Source organism: Oncorhynchus mykiss, chromosome 11, assembly GCF_057628025.1.
Source record: "Oncorhynchus mykiss isolate SJ-2025 chromosome 11, ASM5762802v1, whole genome shotgun sequence".
Lineage (NCBI taxonomy): Eukaryota > Metazoa > Chordata > Actinopteri > Salmoniformes > Salmonidae > Oncorhynchus > Oncorhynchus mykiss.
This window is the reverse complement of record NC_143032.1, coordinates 64,712,505-64,732,231: the sequence shown is the minus strand read 5'-3', so window position 1 is coordinate 64,732,231 and position 19,727 is coordinate 64,712,505. Positions and strand designations below refer to the sequence as shown.

The 19,727-nt window shown below is 43.1% G+C and overlaps 1 protein-coding gene across 5 annotated transcripts in view; it reads left to right on the top strand.

Annotated features, from left to right (window-relative positions):
- LOC110536206 (solute carrier family 23 member 2) overlaps positions 1–19,727 on the top strand; it is a 64,940-nt gene that overhangs the window by 17,484 nt on the left and 27,729 nt on the right. The window contains exons 2-4 of one of the 5 annotated variants that reach the window (XM_090190930.1): positions 14,984–15,145; positions 16,746–16,954; positions 19,417–19,515. In XM_090190930.1, the coding sequence (XP_090047056.1) occupies positions 15,097–15,145; positions 16,746–16,954; positions 19,417–19,515 (357 nt within the window). In that variant the 5' untranslated portion in view covers positions 14,984–15,096. The remainder of the gene's footprint in view (positions 1–14,983; positions 15,146–16,745; positions 16,955–19,416; positions 19,516–19,727) is intronic. The other 4 variants (XM_090190931.1, XM_090190932.1, XM_021621836.3 and 1 more) reach the window with 4 other exon arrangements.

Genomic DNA, 19,727 nt, shown 5'->3' with positions numbered 1-19,727 from the left:
AATTGTGCACCTGTAAACATTGGTGAGGGTTTTCAGTGACACCAAAAAATAAAATCATCCTGAGGTTGAAGAGACACTGTTGCGCCTTCTTCATCACACTGTCTGTGCGGGGACCATTTCAGTTTGTCTGTGATATGTACACTGAGGAACTTAACCTTCTCCACTGCTGACCCGTCGATGTGGATAGGGGGGTGCTCCCTTTGCTGTTTCCTGAAGTCCACGATTATCTCTTCTTTTTTTTTTTGCTGACACCACACACCGAGGGCCCTCACCACCTCCCTGTAGGCTGTCCCGTCGTTGTTGTTAATCAAGCCTATCACTGTAGTGTCATCTGCAAACTTGATGATTGAGTTGGAGGCATGCATGGTCACGCAGTCATGGGTGAACAGGGAGTACATGAGAGGGCTGAGAATGCACCCTTGTGGGGCCCCAGTGTTTAGGATCAGTGGAGTGGAGATGTTTCCTACCTTCACCACCTGGGTTGTGGCCCGTCAGGAAGTCCAAGACCCAGTTGCACAGGGCGGGGTCGAGATCTAGGGTCTCAAGCTTAATGATGAGTTTGGAGGGTACTATGGTGTTGAATGCTGAGCTGTAGTCAATGAACAGCATTCTTACATAGGTATTCCTCTTGTCCAGATGGGATCGGGCAGTGTGATGGCGATTGCATTCATATTGTCATTTCCATATATTTTTACAATTTATTTGACCTTTTATTTAACTTGGCATGTCAGTATTTAACTTGGCAAGAACATTCTTATTTTCAATGATGACCTAGGAACAGTGGGTTAACTTCCTTGTTCAGGGGCAGAACAACAGATTTTACCTCATCAGCTCGGGGATTCGATCTTGCAACCTTTCGGTTACTGGCCCAACACTCTAACCACAAGGCTACGTGCCGCCAAAGAAGGACCCATGAGCACCAACAGTTCATAGGAGCATATCAAATTGGGTGTCAAATGAAAGCTACAAGTCTATTTTTGTTGTTGTTGAAATTAAGGCATATATACTTTTTTCAAATGTTTTCCATGATAAAATTAGGAATAAGCAAAGGCATTGATTTCTGGTCAAACCGATGAAAAAGGGATCTTAGAAATGCATCAGAACACAATGTTGAAGTAAAGACCCCTGTCAACTAATATCAACAATTTAACTGTATTTAGTTTTGGATAAATTGCCTTGTGCCTTAAAGTTCTGTTACCAAAACCCCACTTATTTTTAAGATATTTACTCATTTCTCTCCCTCGTGAGGAGGAAGGATAATGAAAGTTCACAGAAGTAACAAGTAAAGATACGTCTATCAATTATACTGTTTTTACTGGTATACATTTTGTTTATGAATTATTAACTAATTCAAACTAAATTCCCTTACCAAATCGGTAATGGAAGTTCTGCAATTGCGTTGGCTACAAGGGGAAATCATAGTAGTCACAAACCAGTCGCTTGGACAGTTCAGTAAAGAAAAGTAGAGTACAATATAATGTACATTACCGTGCTGTACTCGAGTGAGCTGTACTTTGATGTCCAAATTTGTGAAACAGACGTCTATGATTGGTTCAGATCTGGTCCGGTCTGGACCAACCAAATTTGGTCTTGTTTGGGGACAGAGCTCATTAAAAGAATAGCCAGTAACCAGCACAGCGGTAATCTTGATGCTTCCAACATTATCATGTATCCTATTGACCAAAGTTTCCATCTGATACGACCTTCGGGGAGGTGTAAGCAGTAGAGCTGTGATGATTATGGCGTTTTGGGTAACGATTCATTGTCATGCAAATGACAACGGTTATTGTCATTTTTGTTAAAATAATTTGCTCTTGTAATGCGTCAATGCTTCTTTTGAAAATGTGCTAAAACATACCTAATGAATACAACACAGCTTTGGTGACACCCCAGTTTATAAAATGAATGGTTTTGACCGCTTGGAACTTTTGTACGTTTTTGGATATTTTTTTTCTCTCCCGACCACGATGTTCTGCTCGTAAAATAGTTACCAACTTTACCCCCTTCATGTAAAAATGAAAAACTGCTTTTCAGTAAACTAAACTATATCTAGTCCTACTAGAAAATAAAGTTACCCCTCCCCTAAAATGACTGCATTAAACGGATACTTCCTGCTAGCAGATACTTCCAGTCATTGCCTTGACCCTAGTTAGCATTCGCTCTCGAAACTTCCAGAGACATAAAGACCTAAGAGACATAAAAATGCTATCCACAAGTTCATCTAACTCTGGAAGTAGATAAAGGGCCTCATTGACAAAATCCTGAAGTATCCCGTTAAGAAGATTATGATTTTGTTTCACGGTTATTATCCATAATTGTTTATTACGCAATTCTAAATTATTGTGCCAGCCCTAGTAAGCAGTTGGTCTATGGGCTTAGGGGAGCTCCATTTCTATGCAGGACGGTTTCATAGTAGTTACAGGATTCTCACTTGAGTAGAGGGGTATGGAAACCGTCTTGGTGGAAGTAAAGACTATCTTATCTCTTACCCCTCTGCTTCTTCTGTCTTATCTCCCTCTCCCTCTTTGTTTTTCTGCCACTCCCCACACACACACACACACAGAATACACCCTACTAGACCTCACTGTCCACAGAAATATTCCTTGACTTCCTCTAATACACCTATAACAACATTCTTTTACACCTATAACAACATTATTTTACAGACGTGCAGTAACTGTAGCCCTTAAATGCAGTTAGCAGCATTTATTTTGTTAATGTAGTTTTGTCATTTTATAAAGCAGCAGAGTGAAAGTCAATGCAGTTACACATGACTGGTAATAGGAGCCTACACAGAGAGCAGAGGCGTGGGTCTGGCTTTGAAGATTTACTTCAGGCTATGAGTACTGCTTTCACATAGGATGTATGGTATTTTGCCTGTACATTTTTTTGGGGGGGGGCACAATCTTTATATTTCCCCCCTTACAAGCAGGCCCATTCTTTTACCTCATTCTTGCCTGTATACACCTTTTTATACCTCCCATGTGCATGCCGGGAATAAGTGGTAGTAGTGGTGTGCAGATGTGGGTGGTCTTTTTGAATAGATCCATTGAGAATATACAGCATCCAAAATAAACAAATGCATTATTAATTTGTTTAGGCAGATCCTAAAACATAAGACTAATAAAATGTATTTTCAAAAGAATAGGCCTAATTAAACTCAAAATATCCTATGTTACGGGTCTGTGCAGCCATGGCTGTGCCATCCCAATTAAATCAATAGTTTGTTATTTTGTTCATTAAACAGACAAGATACACCTACCTGATCAGTCAACACACATACAGCATGTGAACCCTTTGAAAATGCCTGGATTTCTGCATAAATTGGTCATAACATTTTCTGATCTTCATTTAGGTCAAAACAATAGACAAACAGTCTGCTTAAGCTAATAAAACACAAACAATTAGAAGTTTGTCTTTATTGAAAACACGGTCAACATTCACAGTGCAGGGTGGGGAAAGTATGTGAACCCCTGGATTTAATAACTGGTTGTTCCTCCTTTTGGCAGCAAAAACCTCAACCAAACTTTTTCTGTAGTTGTGGATCAGACCTGCACAACGGTCAGGAGGAATTTTGGACCATTCCTCTTTATGAAACTGTTTCAGTTCAGCAATATTCTTGGGATTTATGGTGTGAACTACTTTCTTGAGGTCATGCCACAGCATCTCAAATTGGGTTGAGGTCAGGACTCTGACTGGGCCACTCCAGAAGGCGTATTTTCTTCTGAAGCCATTCTGTTGTTGATACTTCTGTGTTTTGGGTCGTTGTGCTGTTGAAGCTCAACAGAAGTTCGGTGACGCAATTGGCGGACAATTCATTTTTCTGTCAATGATAGCAAGCTGTCCAGTCCCTAAGGCAGCGAAGCAGCCCCAAACCATGATGCTCCCTCCACCATACTTTACCGTTGGGATGAGGGTTTGATGTTGGTGTGCTGTGCCTTTTTTTTTTTCTCTCCACACAGTGTTGTGTGTTCCTTCCAAACAACTCAACTGTAGTTTCATCTGTCCACAGAATATTTTGCCAGTAGCGCTGTGGAACATCCAGGTGCACTTTTGCAAACTTCAGACGTGCAGCAATGTTGTTTTTTTTTTGGACAGCAGTGGCTTCTTCCGTGGTGTCCTCCCATGAACACCATTCTTGTTTAGTGTTTTATGTATTGTAGACTCATCAACAGAGCTATTAGCATCTTCTAGAGATTTCTGTACGTCTTTAGCTGACACGCTAGCATTCTTCTGAACCTCACCGAGCTTTCTGCGCTGTATTCTTGCAGTCATCTTTGCAGGACGGCCACTCCTAGGGAGAATAGCAACAGTGCTATACTTTCTCCATTTCTAGACAATTTGTCTTACCGTGGACTAATCAACACCAAGGCTTTTAAAGATACTTTTGTAACCCTTTCCAGCTTTATGCAAGTCAACCATTCTTAATCTTAGGTCTTCTGAGATCTCTTTTGTTTGAGGCATGGTTCACATGAGGCAATGCTTCTTGTGAATAGCAAACTCAAATTTTGTGAGTAATTTTTTTTATAGGGCAAGGCAGCTCTAACTAACCAACCTCCCCTCCAATATCGTCTCATTGATTGGACTCCAGGTTAGCTGACTCCTGACTCCAATTAGCTTTTGGAGAAGTCATTAGCCTAGGGGTTCACATACTTTTTCCAACCTTCACTGTGAATGTTTTTAAATGATGTATTCAATATAGACAAGAGAAATTCAATTTGTGTGTTATTAGTTTAAGCACAATGTTTGTCTATTGTTGTGACTTAGATGAAGATCAAATCAAATTTGATGACCAATTTATGCAGAAATCCAGGTAATTCCAAAAGGTTCACATACCTTTTCTTGCCGCTGTATATTTTATCGTAAGGATAATATAATGGAATATAACACAATAAAGTACATTTTTCCCACACAATTTGTGTTAATCATACAATGCGATTTTCTGGATTTTTTTTTCTTCTCATTTTGTCTGTCATAGTTGAAGTGTACCTATGATGAAAATTACAGGCCTCATCTTTTTAAGTGGGAGAACTTGCACAATTGGTGGTTGACTAAATACTTTTTTGCCCCACTGTATTTGGGTAAGTTCCTCCCACAGTTTTCTGATACAACCAAACCCCTGAGAGACTTACTAGCCAAAGAGAATGACTGGTCAGGGGTCACATGCAACAGGTGGCGTTTGACAAAATCAAAGGAGACCTGGCCTCACAGAGAGTGCTGGCCCAGTACCGTCCCCACGCGAAGACAAAGGTATCAGCAGATGCATCATCCTTTGGGCTAGGGGCGGTCCTCACACAGATGCAGGACAACATGGCGTGGCGTCCAATAACATCTCCCGAAGCTCCCGACACAGAGCAAAGGTATGCTCAAGTGGAGAAGGAGGCGTTGGCTATCACTTGGGCATGTGAAAGGCTCAGCCAATAGCTTATTGGCCTGCAGTTTACAGCAGAGACTGAGTACAAACCACTGTTGGCTCTGTTCGGGACAAAAGCACTGGACGACTTGCCTCCCAGAGTACTGCGCTTCCGCACCAGATTACTGAGGTTCACATAGAAGATGGTGTATGTGCCAGGGAAGGCACTGATCACAGCAGATGCACTCTCCAGGGCCCCAATTAAATGTCCATTATCAGAGGAGGAGCAATGTCTAGAGGGTGAGGTACAGGTGTCCATTAATGCAATAAGGGACAGCCTACCTGCATCTCAGACCAAACTTCAGCAGATTGCAGAGGAGCAACAACGAGACCCCATCTGCCAACAGATAGTGCAAAAAGGGATGGCCCAGGCAGGAGGAACTTTAGTAAACATGCTGGAGCTAGAACCTCGTTGTTGTGCGTCCTTATTTTAGATAATACTACAGCCACCTGTGCTAAGTACACGCTCTGAGGTGGAGCTGGTCGGAGGAATGCACAGGTAGCGCTTTGCCAGGTGACTTTGGGGAAAGTTTTTATTTTTTTATTTTTTATTTTTTGGTTGTATCTTCCACCATTCCACTGGATTGGTTTCACTGTCAGCATTAGGAGACTGAAGGTAGCAGCTGAGTAACTTTTCTACCAGCTGGATTTCAGTAAGACCTGTGGTGGTGGAGCATGGCTTTTTGAAAAAACTGCCCACTGACTTTCTCTTTTTAGCTGGCAGTTGTGGTGAAACAGCAGCACCGTCTCCCTGTGCTGGGTTTGGGTTTTCATGTCCCTCATTGACCGTCTCTGAGACAGCTCCTGCTTTTATGTGGCCTACCTTCTCCTCTTTGAAGTAATGTTTTAAACCGAGGGTCGACCAATGAGGCTATGTCCAGGAGGTCATCTGTTGCTTGGTCATCATATTTCTCATTCAGATAGTCATGGGCTATCGTTTTGATGATTTGGGTGAGCTCTGTTTCACCATCAGGTTTCATGACCTCTGTATTGAACAGGTGTAGTACTGACATAAGACTCACCAGACAGAGCATCTGTGTAGGTGGGAGCTAAGTGCCAGATCTTCTTGTCACTGGACAAGATTTGTGAAATGGCTTTCTCCTGCTCCAGTACTCTTTGCACCGTCTTTTGGAGTGATCCCCACCTGGTAGGTGACTCTGTCACCAACTTGTGCTGGGATAGGTTGTGTGCTTTTTGAGCAACAGCTCGGTCTCTTCTTTTTCCGCAAATAGGAAAAGGCACCTACCAGTTTCTAACACACTCAATTGCTCAATCACCAGTTTGTCTCTACCCACTGTTTCTAAGAGGAATCGAGATTTTTATAAAATGTTAAAATCGAAATAATCCCTTTATGTACAAATGTAATATTTAACTTAATCAGTTGATGAAACTACATGTGCATTTTATTTTTTTCATCTAACCAATCACTTCAATATTGACAAGCTTACTTACCAAAGGCCACGTGCAGACGATGTCCAAAACATTGCAGTCTGGTTGATTTGAGCAGCCTTCACCATGTTCGCACCACTATCCGTTGTAATGCAGACCTGTCTGTCTTGAGTCTCGGGGGTACATTTAAATTGTTAGGCCTCTTGAAACCTTCCTTTTCGACTGTGTTAATTGGTAGCATGTCCTTAGCAATGCAATGCGTAATAGCATTATGGTGTCTTTTTGATGTTTGCTCGTAGGGCATATACGCTGTCAGTGTTGACTGCTTTGTGCAAACATCCCTAGATTGACTGGTGCTTGAGAGGCATTTAACAATACCGTGGAGCTAACTCAAACTTTCTGCATGTTCCAAAGAGTGATTTTGCTTCAGATGGGGAAAAAGGTTTGTCGTATTACCAGACTACGTAGCCATCTGTCTACGGCACAATGCACCGAACATTGCTCTGCTCTTTGTTGGACCAAATTACTGAAACAGTTGAACCCTTTTTATCAATCATTTCTTTGTTGGAAGCTGCTCCTTCTCCATGACTATCACTGCCACTTTCCACCTACATCACTCATTTTTCGTGGTTAATAGTGGCTACTCCATCACTCGAGGTGCTAAGTGGTTCTTAGTGGGCGTATACCTCTCCACGCACATAGTCACTTCTCCGCACGTTCCTGCTGCGTCAGAGGTGAAATGGACTGTTGTACCTTATTATTCTATATCGACATTATTAAAAATGGATCTAAATGTTTTATATCGTTATTGAGGGAAGTAATTACCTCTAATTATTGATTTATAGCCCAGCCCTAGTGTGTACTGTACTATATGGGCTTGGATTCCATGGATAGCTGCTCTGTCACAGTAGACCACACACACACCCTTTCTGCCCGCTGTCTTTCTTTAGTATTTAACACCTTTTGTTGCAGGTGTACTGTATAGATGGTTTAAACCAAGTCATGTTTTATTAGTATTTAAGCTCTTTGTGATGGGCTGTATAGCAGTGGAGCATTAACATAGTTTAATAGGCCTTCCTGGGGTGTTGGTATTCTTTCATTCCCAGACTCTGAGTCGGTGACAGTCGGGGTCCCCCCCGACAGAGTCAACTAATAAAACAGCAACACCAGCTACTGTAATGGAAAGGACCAGAGGGATTTACAGCCAATAGCTCTTATCCCCTGTAAGGATGGAGGTGTCACAATGCCACTCTCTGTCACGCTGCTATTCTCTACAACTGCTTGCATGTAGATTTGTTAGAATTTTCAACAAAGGAGAGTTGGCCGTCTTGCCTCTGTTCTGTATCTCAAAGGTTAAGAGCATTGAGTGTCTCCACCAGCAGTACATACAAGAAGTGTTGTAGTCTTGACTCTTGTTTAATTCAAACTGTGTGTTTCTGTTGCTAAAATGAATGGGTGTTAAAAATTATTCCTGAGAAGGAGAAGTACGCCCACGCTTTTCTGGAGCAGGTGGCAGTGTCTTCTATTGTCTGTCTCTTGTTGCTGGTGAAGCCTGCCACAGCAATTCTGTTTTCACTGGGAGCTCAGCGGTGGTGGCGCTGTGGGTGTAGGGGGTTGTGGGTTTTAAAGCTTTGAGGCTGACAGAAAGAGAAAGGACAGCCCCCATCCATTATACAACACATACATACACACCCCAGCATGGTTCGGTGTCCTCTGACCTCTCCAGGCCAATGCCCTATTGATCCTTGACCCTTATAAATAAAAGGCTCTGCCTTTCATAGGTGACTTAACATACCCTGTCTGCGACAGACAATGTAGAGTTCCATAATCTAAGTAAGTGTATGGGGCAGTGGTTCTCAAACTGTGGCGGGAGGGGTCGGCAAGGGGGAGTGCCAAAAGTTTGATATCAGTCCGGCTTTAAATTTACTCTTGAATGTTGTAATAGTAGAATGTACAAGGTGCAATTTCGATATTTGGTAGAGCGTCATCAGTTCCTCTTGTCATCTTAGTCATTATATACCTTAGAGAGCTATTTATAACTTGTCAAATGTCCAGATCAACTAGCCCATGTCGGCTAACGTTTTTTTTTCAGGCCGAATATATTATTTTTCTCACTCATATCACATTTAATACACATTAGACGTTGCAAAATGTATGGAATTGCAAGAAAATGTGCAGAAAATAAGCTTTAAAATGGCAAAATTCTCTCCACCAACGAGGGGTGTGCCAGTTTGTCATGAACAATGCTTGTTAAATAAAATAAACAATGCTTGTGCCCATAGAAATAGACGAGGCGCATGCAGGGGGTGCACGAGATGTTCCCCAATGCTGGATGGGGGGCCCTGAGTGAAAAAGTTTGAACCCCTGGTGTAGGGGTTAAGACTTCACGCTTCCGTTATCTGCCAGTGTAGACAGAAAGCATAAGTGAGTCAGCATTATGTATTTCTGGCCTAGACAAAAACACAGCCAGGACCCATTTGTGTCTGTATGTGAGGATTTGAGGGATGCCGTATGTGCGTGCCTGCATGCCTGTGTGGGAGGAGATTTCAACCTGTTTAAGTGGAGACACTAGATGATATTTCCGAGTCCTCTCCACATTCCCTGAGTTCTCATGCCAAAGTTAATAATAATAAAATATATTTTGAGGGACTCAGGAGTGCATGGCTGCTTCCCAGTCTTTTAATGTGTAGATTATAATGACACCAGATTATGAGGTCTTGACATATTAAATCCCAAAGAGACATCTTTGAGACCTTTCATCTGATAGAATAGAAATCCCTCTGTCTCTCTTTCCATATAAGCATACAGTGGCAAGAAAAAGTATGTGAACCCTTTGGAATTACCTGGATTTCTGCATAAATTGGTAAATATGCATTCAATATAGACAAAAATACAATAACTTGTGTGGTATTAGTTTAAGCACACTGTTTGTCTGTTGTTGTGACTTAGGTGAAGAACAGATACATTTTTATGACCAATTTATGCAGAAATCCAGGTAATTCCAAAAGGTTCTCTCACTTTGTCTTGCTACTGTATAAGTATTTTCCAATCCATTTTTTATAAACCTCCAGCCAGTCGTTGAATGTTTTTGCTCACCTGATTCAACTAATCACTAAACCCTTGATTAGTATTTGAAGCGATTAGATTCCAAATGTGATCTATCTCTGGCCCATTCCTCCTGACAGAGCTGGTGTAACTGAGTCTCGTTTGTAGGCCTCCTAGCTTGCACACGCTTTTTCAGTTCTGCCCTACATTTTCTATAGGATTGAGGTCAGAGCTTTGATGGCCACTCCAATACCTTGACAATGTTGAAGTAATCTTTGGGCTCATTGTCCATTTGGAAGACCCATTTGCGACCAAGCTTTAACTTCCCGACTGATGTCTTGAGATGTTGCTTCAATATATCCACATAATTTTCCATCCACATAATTTTCCTTCCTCATGAAGCCATCTATTTTGTGAAGTGTATCAGTCCCTCCTGCAGCGAAGCACCCCCACAACATGATGCTGCCACCCCCGTGCTTCACAGTTGGGATGGTGTTCTTCGGCTTGCAAGCCTCCCCGTTTTTCTTCCAAACATAACGATGGTCATTATGGCCAAACAGTTCTATTTCTGGTTCATCAGACCAGAGGGTATTTGTCCAAAAAGTACCATCTTTGTTCCAATGTGCAGCCAAACTGTAGTCTGGCTTTTTTTTTAATGAGATTTTGGAGCAGTGGCTTCTTCCTTGCTGAGCGGCCTTTCAGGTTTTATCGATATAGGACTCGTTTTACTGTGGATATAGATACTTCTGTACCTGTTTCCTCCAGCATCTTCACACGGTCCTTTGCTGTTGTTTTGGGATTGATTTGCACTTTTCACACCAACGTACATTCATCTCTAGGAGACCGAACGCGTCTCCTTCCTGAGCAGTATGACGGTTGCGTGGTCCCACGGTGTTTATACTTGCATACTATTGTTTGTACAGATGATCGTGGTACCTTCAGGCGTTTGGAAATTACTCCCAAGGATGAACCGGACTTGTGGAGATTCTACAATTTTTTTCTGAGGTCTTGGCTTATTTCTTTTGATTTTCCCATGATGTCAAACAGAGGCACGGAGTTTGAAGGTATGCCTTGAAATACATCCACATGTACACCTCCAATTGACTCAAATGATGTCAATTATCCTATCAGAAGCTTCTAAAGCCATGACATAGTTTTCTGGAATTTTCCAAGCTGTTTAAAGGCACAGTCAACTAAGTGTATGTAAACTTTTGACCCACTGGAATTGTGATACAGTGAATTATACATTAAATAATCTGTCTGTAAACAATTGTTGGAAAAATGACTTGTGTCATGCACAAAGTAGAGGTCCTAACCGACTTGCCAAAACTATAGTTCGTTAACAAGAAGTTTGGAGTGGTTTGTAAAATGAGTTTTAATGACTCCAACCTAAGTGTATGTAAACGTCCGACTTCAACTGTATTTGCGGGTGTAGCGAAATGCTTGTGTTCCTAGCTTCATCAGTGCAGTAGTATCTAACAATAGACACAAATCTAAAAGTAAAAGAATGGAATTAAGAAATATATAAACATTAGGATGAGCAATGTTGGAGTGACATTGACTTTAAAATCCAGTAGAATAGAATACAGTATATACATATGAGATGTGTAAAGCAGTATGTAAACATTAAGGAAGTGACCAGTGATTCCATGTCTATGTATATAGGGCAGCAGCCTCTAAGGTGCAGGGTTGAGTAACCAGGTGGTAGCTGGCTACTGATTGCTATTTAACAGTCTGATGGCCTTAAATCGTCTTCAGGGACGGTTGAGCTACTGTAGGTTAATGCGATTAGCATGATTTTGTAAGTAACAAGAACATTTCCCAGGACATACACACATCTGATATTGGCAGAAAGCTTAAATTCTTGTTAATCTAACTGCATTGTCCAATTTACAGTAGTTATTACAGTGAAAGAATACCATGCTATTGTTTGAGGAGAGTGCACAGTTTCGAACAAAGTTATTAATAAAGAAATTAGGCACATTTGGGCAGTCTTGATACAACATTTTGAACAGAAATGCAATGGTTCATTGATCTAATCTAAAGCTTTGCACACACTGCAGTCATCTAGTGGCCAAAATTCCAGCCCAGTTGCAATTTACATAATACATTATGGCCTTTCTCTTGCATTTCAAAGATGAAAAAAAAAAAAAAAAAGATGTATCTTTTACCAGATCTAATGTGTTATATTCTCCTACGTTCCTTTCACATTTCCACATACTTCAAAACTTCCTTTCAAATGGTACCAAGAATATGCATATCCTTGCTTCAGGGCCTGAGCGACAGTTAGATTTGGGTATGCCATTTTAGGCGAAAATTGGAAGAAGAAAAAAGGGCCGACCCTTAAGAGGTTTTAAGATGTCCCTGCTTTGATGCCCCTGTACCGACCTCGCCTTCTGGATGGGTAGCGGGGTGAACAGGACGTGGCTCGGGTGGATGATGTCCTTGATTATCTTTTTGGCCTTCATGTGACATCGGGTGCTGTAGGTGTCCTGGAGGGCAGGCAGAGCCCTGCGTTTGCAGGTGGTGCAGTTGCCATACCAGGCGGTGATAGAGTCCGACAGGATACTGAATTGTGCATTTGTAAAAGTTTGTGAGTGTCTTGGGGGCCAAGCCGAATTTCTTCAGCCTCCTGAGGTTGAAGAGGTGCTGTTTCCACTTCTTCACCTGAGTTGGTGGACCTTTTTCAGATTCAGTGATGTTTTCACCAAGGAACTTGAAGCTTATCACCTTCTCCACTGTGGCCCCGTTGATATGCAGTCATGGGTGACCAGGGAGTACAGGAAGGGGCTGAGCACGCACCCTTGTGGGGCCCTGGTGTTGAGGATCAGCAAAGTGGAGGTGTTGTTTCCTACCTTCACCATCTGGGGGCGGCCCATCAGGATGTCTAGTACCCAGTTGCACAGGTCGGGGTTCAGAACCAAGGCTGTTGAAGGCTGAGCTATAGTCAATGAACACCATTCTTGCATAGGTATTCCTCTTGTCCAAATGGAATTGTTCAGTGTGATGGCGATTGCATTGTCTGTGGATCTATTGGGTCCGTATGCAAATTGAAGTGGTTCTACGGTGTCAGGTAAGGTAGGGGTGATTTATCCTTAACCAGCCTTTCAAAGCACTTCATGATGACAGTGAGTGCTACGGATTAATAGTCATTTAGTCCAGTTACCTTTAGTCCAGTTACCTTTGCTTTCTTGGGTACAGGAACAATAGTGGCCATCTTGAAGCAAGTGGGGACAGCAGACTGGGATAGGGAGAGATGGAATATGTCTGTAAACACTTCAGCCAGCTGGTCTGCGCATGCTCTGAGGATGCGGCTAGAGATGCCATCTGGGCCAGCAGCCTTGCGAGGGTTAACACGTCTTAGTCACGTCGGCCACGGAGAAGGAGAGCCCACAGTCCTTGGGAGCGGGCCGTGTCGGTGACACTGTTATCCTCAAAGCAGGCGTTTTAGCTTGTCTAGGAGCAAGACGTCAGTGTCCGCAACGTTTCTGGTTTTCCCTTTGTAATCTGTGATTGTCTGTAGACCCTGACACATACATCTCGTGTCTGAGCTGTCGAATTGTGACTCCTGTGTCTGTACTGACATTGCCTGTTTGATTGCCTTACGGAGGGACTAACTACACTGTTTGTATTCGACCATATTCCCAGTCACCTTGCTATTGTTAAATGTGGTTGTTTGCGCTTTCAGATTTGTGCGAATGCTGCCATCTATCCACAGTTTCTGGTTTAGGTAGGTTTTAGTAGTCACATTGGGAAAAACATCCCCTATACACTTCCTGATTAACTCTGTCACCTTGTCTGTATATACGTCAATGTTATTCTCAGAGGCTACCCGGAACATATCCCAGTCCGCGTGATCAAGACCATGCTTCAAGATTGATTCCGATTGATCAGACCAGCTTTGAATAGACCTTAGCGCGGGTACTTCTTGTTTTGAGTTTTACTCCTTCCTGTCTATTTCTCTCGCTCTCTCTCCCTCTCTTTCTATTTCTGTCTATCCCCCTCTCTCTACACATTCTAATCCTCAGGGTATGTACTTTTGTTTATAAAGAAGTTGTCTTTTGGTTGTTCAAGGACTGTCATCTTTTTCCTTCCTGTTAACTGTAGTCATAGGACTATCCTTCTGGGTGAAGGTTGAGGTTATTCTAGGTGCTTCTGTAAAGTTTTGATTTCCTATTCTTGTACATTTCACTTCTGTTTCTCTAGAGCTGCAATGACCGAGGAGTCTTATAACTGACCGTAAACACACTCACACACCACATTCTTTTGTGACTATTGCTGACATTAAAATAACTACTCACACAATGTGCTTTTGTCACCTAATAAGACGACACGAACAAAGATTATCTATTATATCGACAAGATAGCCGAGTGACAGCTCTAACAATTGAAATTCATGTCCTCAATGATTGAAGGCAGGTGGATCAGGTGAGACATTCTAGTCAATGAGAGGACATGTACGCAGGCACAACAGGCACAACTAAGTAGTTGCCGGAATGCCACGTGCATCCACTTATCAGTACTTTTGTAACAGCCTAAACATTACAAAACTTCTGTTTATCATATAAGCCTCATGTAATTCTACACTCTCCATAGACCTCCATAGACCAAAAGAGCTGATCTCATGCGGACAGATTTTGGGCAGAGCAAATGCTCTCGCTTCGCCTCTTCCTCTCTGACATGAATGAACACTGAATTAACTCTCCCTCACTCTCCCTCACACAAGTTGGGGAGTGATGTGCTACCACACAGAGGAGCAGGTGGATGGAATGTTGTCAACACAGACTCCTCCACCTCCATGGCTCGTGCACGCACGCACACGGGGGAAACAGAGCTGTGTTAGGCCACAGTGGTATTTGTGAGAAACTATGGGACAACTACATACACCACTGTAGTTTACTATGGGACAGACTGCCACTGTAGGACAGACAGCCTGTTAGGACATATTATTTCCAAGTCACAAAAAGGTGTGCCTGTGTGATAGGTCTATAGCTGGAGAGGGAGGGACAGAGGATAGAAGCCAATCAATCTCATGAATTACCTAAACTGATGAGCGGTTAATGAATGTTGGCTGTCACATTAACAACTATCTTGCCCCCTTACCCCTCACCTGCCCCCCCCCCCCCCCCCCCCCAGATCTCTTCTCTCTCTCTCTCTCTCTCTCTCTCTCTCTCTCTCTCTCTCCCCATCTTTCTCTCTAGCTTCTCCCACCTGCCCCCCCCTCTCCCTCTTTCACCCCTTCCACACAGATGCACCCCGCTGCCCAGCTCGACAGGAGCGATGGGATGTGTCAACTAGGTACTTCACTTACCAACATTTAACACTGACCAGGGATGAGGGGGGTTAGAAAACAGGAGGGGGAGGGGGGACAGGGGTGAGGGTGATGTCAACTAGGTACTTCACACATTATCCAACACTCCACATGAAGGAAGTAGGGAGGGGAAAAGAAGAGGGGAGGATGGGAGAAGGGTTGGGGTATAATAAAGGTGGGGAAAGGGGGAAGCTCAGGGCTGGTTTCTCAGAACTAGATTGAAGACTCACTCCGGCAAAAAAAAAATGTTTTTTAGTTTTTTTTTTTACTTTTCCTGTTGAATAACAATATCCCCAGGATAAATACAGTAATGTACACACACTTAAGGGTAAAAAAACATTATTTTTTGAAGTACAAACTTCATGGAGTAGGCCATTCAAAGAGTTGGTGTCTGATGGTGCCCTCTGTCATCGGCCTTCCCCCTTGGTTGAGGAACAATTGAGAACAAAAGAGGAAAGTCCCATCCACTTCTCCTTCCCCATTTGTGTCATATCAGAGGACTCCTTGGCCACCTATTGAGATGTGTCTTTTGGTGATAAATTGAAAAGGAGACTGGAGTTGGACTTTGCTTACTCCTAGACTAAAATGTTCTCTGGAGAGTAGGTTTAATCTTTCATTTTTAAAGCTGGGAGGGGGTGTTGAGAGGAAGGTTAAGTCTGACAGAAGGCCTTGTACAAGTTTAGAAAGATAGTGAAAGATAACATGCAGGGATAGACACAGCCAAAAGTCTTGTGTTAGAGTAGGGGTAGGGGTGAGACCTGGACTAGTCACAGGGATAGACTGAGCCCAAGGCATTGTCTTATAAAATGGAGTTGACATGACACCAGAAATAACACAACAACACCTGAGACCAACAAACTGACCTCCGTCTCACACCTCTTCCTCCCGCTTTTATCCCTTTCTCACCCTCGTCCCTCTTTCCCTCCTCAGTCTATCCCTCAATCTCCTCCTCCATCCTTCCCTCTCTCTGCTCACCTATTGTACCTGTCGACTCTGTTCTCCTTTCCACCTTGCCCCTCTCTCTCGTTCTCTTCCATCATCCTCCATCCTCTGCCCTGTTTCTCATCGATACCTGACAGCGTACTGTATGAGTGTATACATCTGGGGCTGCGTCTCAAATTACACCTTATTCTCTTTATAGTGCACTACGTTTGAGCAGGGCCCATAGAGCTCTGGTCAAAAGTAGTGCAGTGTATATGGAACAGGGTGCCATTTGGAACTCCTTCGGGGTCTCCCAGGCCCATCCCAGTATCAGGTCTCTCCACAGTCCTGGATCACATCTGATCTCTGCTCATGATTCAGTCTGGGGTGAAGAGGTGGTGACTGTGCAGATACTGATCCCTCAGGTCTGGGGCTCTGGAACCAGGACCAGACAGCTGTCTATCTGTAAACTCTGCTTTAAACCAAACTCAGCTTTAAGCCCAACCCTGCTCTCCATCCACACACAGCTTTTGACCCAGTGGGCATTTTCTAGCATAGTCTACCTGGTACAGTACCTACTGTAATACTGTAGTCTGGGTGACATCAAGAGCAGACTCAGGAAAGTTGTGTAGTAAATGATCCATCTTTTATCTCTCTCTCTCTCAGTAGATGACACAGTCCTGGACCATGTAAGGGAGCTGAAGGATAAATCTGCAGTGTTTCTACCAGAGCGAGAGACGGGAGGAGCGAGGGAAGAGGAGGAAGATAGAGGAATGGGCGTGGGGAAGAATACCACCTCTATGTCGATGGAGGGAGGAGAAGGGGCAAAGTATGAGGAGGAGAACAAACACAGCGCAGACTTCTACCCTATTCCGGTACGCTGTGTGTGTGTGTGTGTGTGTGTGTGTGTGTGTTCTGTCTGTGCATCTATGTGTGTGTGTGTGTTCTGTCTGTCTGCGTGCATCTGTGTCTGTTCTGTCTGTATGTGTGCATCTGTGTGTGTGTGCTTGCACTGGGGATTTAGTCAGTAAAAGCGGCAATCTGCAGTTACTACATAAAAAAAAAAAATGTACTTATAAATGAATGATATTTACCCATTTGATTCTTAAAGGATATAATTGATAAATGCCTCGAGCTTAGTTCAACTGTCATACCCCATCAGAACCCAAAATAAATGTGTGTAGACACGGCCTTAAAGCATGCTTAAAACTATAATTTTGTTATCATGGATAGTCAGAGCCATGGATGCCAGGACTGTCTATGAATTTGAAAGTGGTTACATTTGTCCAGGCCCATCCCTCAGCTTCTTACCAAAGCAGGGGGTGAGTACTGTTATTGTTTCAACCACATATTGGCCCTTTAAGGGTCATCAAGTTGACACACTGACAGAGGAGTGATGGTAAAGATGGGGTTTGTCCACCATACACAGAGACCTGTCATTAGGATCACTTAACACTTGTCAGGGTCACACGCACTGACGAACATCCACACATGCAATGTTAGTCTCCATGTCGTGCCAGTTTTGTTCTAGCCATTTCCTCTTGGTTGGAGCACAGTCCCCTCATGTAGGTCACACTACAAATCAACAATAATGGTTTCCCTAGCCACGCACACACACACAATACTGTACTGAGGAGCCCAAACACCCTCTCTGGGTTTTGAGTCACTCAGAGATTTATGACTATATATCCTGTTTGTTATAAGTATCCCATTCACATGCTCCTGTTACTGAATGGCTGAATAGGACAGAGGTGGATAAAGGGACACAATGGCTATCCTCAATTACCTGTACAGCCAGTCTCCCTCCCTTCTGTCTTTCTCTTCCTCCTTTCTTTGTCTTTCTTTCTTTGCTTCTTGCATTCATTCTTTAATCTCCCCCTCGTTGTCCTCTCCATAGCTCTCTCCCAAGAGTACTAGTTTTGTGACGTCTAGGGATGTGATGTCTGGGGCAGCAGGTAGCCTAGCGGTAAGCGCTTTGGGCCAGTAAGTGAAAGGTCACTTGTTCGAATACCCGAGCCTACAAGGTGAAACATCTGTAGATGGAACAACACATTTCACTGCACCTTTCCAGTGTGTACCTATAAAATACTTTTTCATGAACTAATGTCATTCTAAGTTCTCTCATCTGATGGCTGCTCTGTCAGCAGTAATATTTCCCAGCTAGTGAAAGATAGGAAGTAGGATGGAATGTGTCCCCAGGAAAGGTACTCTCACACACACACACACACACACTTGAATGCCAATGACATTTAAGTCTGAACACGAGTCATTTGTTGTTTCGCATGCCTGGCAGACTAGATGCAAAGATGGATGAAAGTATGCAAAGACGCATCCTCAAATCAAATTTAGACAAATGCCACCGTGTGTGTGAGAGACTCCTTCTATACTTTGAACTTCATCTGTGATTTGCTAACCAAGCCACAGAACACACATCCACAACAAACTGGACACAACACACACGCACAGTGATGTCATGACCTTGGGTCCCTACAGCGTATGTGTGTGCAGCAGTGTGATAAATAGACCAATGTAAAAAATAAATAAAAATAAGTCACATACACAGGATGGGTGCAGTGAAATGTTTTTTTTTTTTTACCCATTTCAGCCATAGTAGTACCGTGCCCCTGGAGGGTTAAGTACCCTGCTCAAGAGCACATAGACCATTTTTCCCCCACCTCGTTGGCTCAGGTCTTCAACTAATGAAGAAACTGATGTACTTATGGCCCAGTATTCCCAGAGATCATTTTCCAGACAAAGTGCAAAGGCTCCCAAAGCAACACCCATGCTGTCCTTTGTGTGTTATGTCTGATAGTTCTGTTAACCTTACCCAATCAGCATCAATGTCCTTGCTTTCCTTGAAATGTTCTCTCTTTGCGTACGTGAGTGTATAGAAGTTGTGCTACTTTGTATAATGCAGTGTGAAATGTTTGTAAAATACTTACTGGGTGAGGTTTTTGCGGTGCAAAAAAGCGTCACTGTTGTCAAAACACTGCATCACTGCAGAGCCACAGCCACCAGCATAACACTATGGAAGTTTGTCAGTTCTCTACCCCTACATTGGCTTTATACAGTTACATTTCTGAAAGAAATGCTGTTACAATAATAGAGGGATAATGAAATATGGGTCCTTGGTACTCAATGTTTCATAGTTAGCCCAGATCAATGATTGACATGTCTGTGTATGTAGTGTACAGTAGAAGGTTAAAGTATTGACATGCATCTGTCTGTGTAGGTGGATGAAGTATTGACATGCATCTGTCTGTGTAGGTGGATGAAGTATTGACATGCATCTGTCTGTGTAGGTGGATGAAGTATTGACATGCATCTGTCTGTGTAGGTGGTGGTGAACGGAGTGGAACAGGCCGCTGGAGAGCAGGACACTGAAGACACTGAGCTGATGGCCATCTACACTAAAGAGATCCAGGAAGGAGAGAAGGTACGAGACACGCACGCATAGTTTAAACTCCTAACTCTCCCTTCTCCTCTCATTCCCTCTCACTCACCCTGTCCCTCCCCTACATCCTTTGTTTATCCCTGCTCTTTTGATCATCCTCTCTTCTCTCTCACTGTGACTCTGCACTTTTCCCTTGTGAGAGAAAGATAGTCAGAGGCAAGAGGAATTTCTCGCCGGTGTCTGCTTGAATCTCT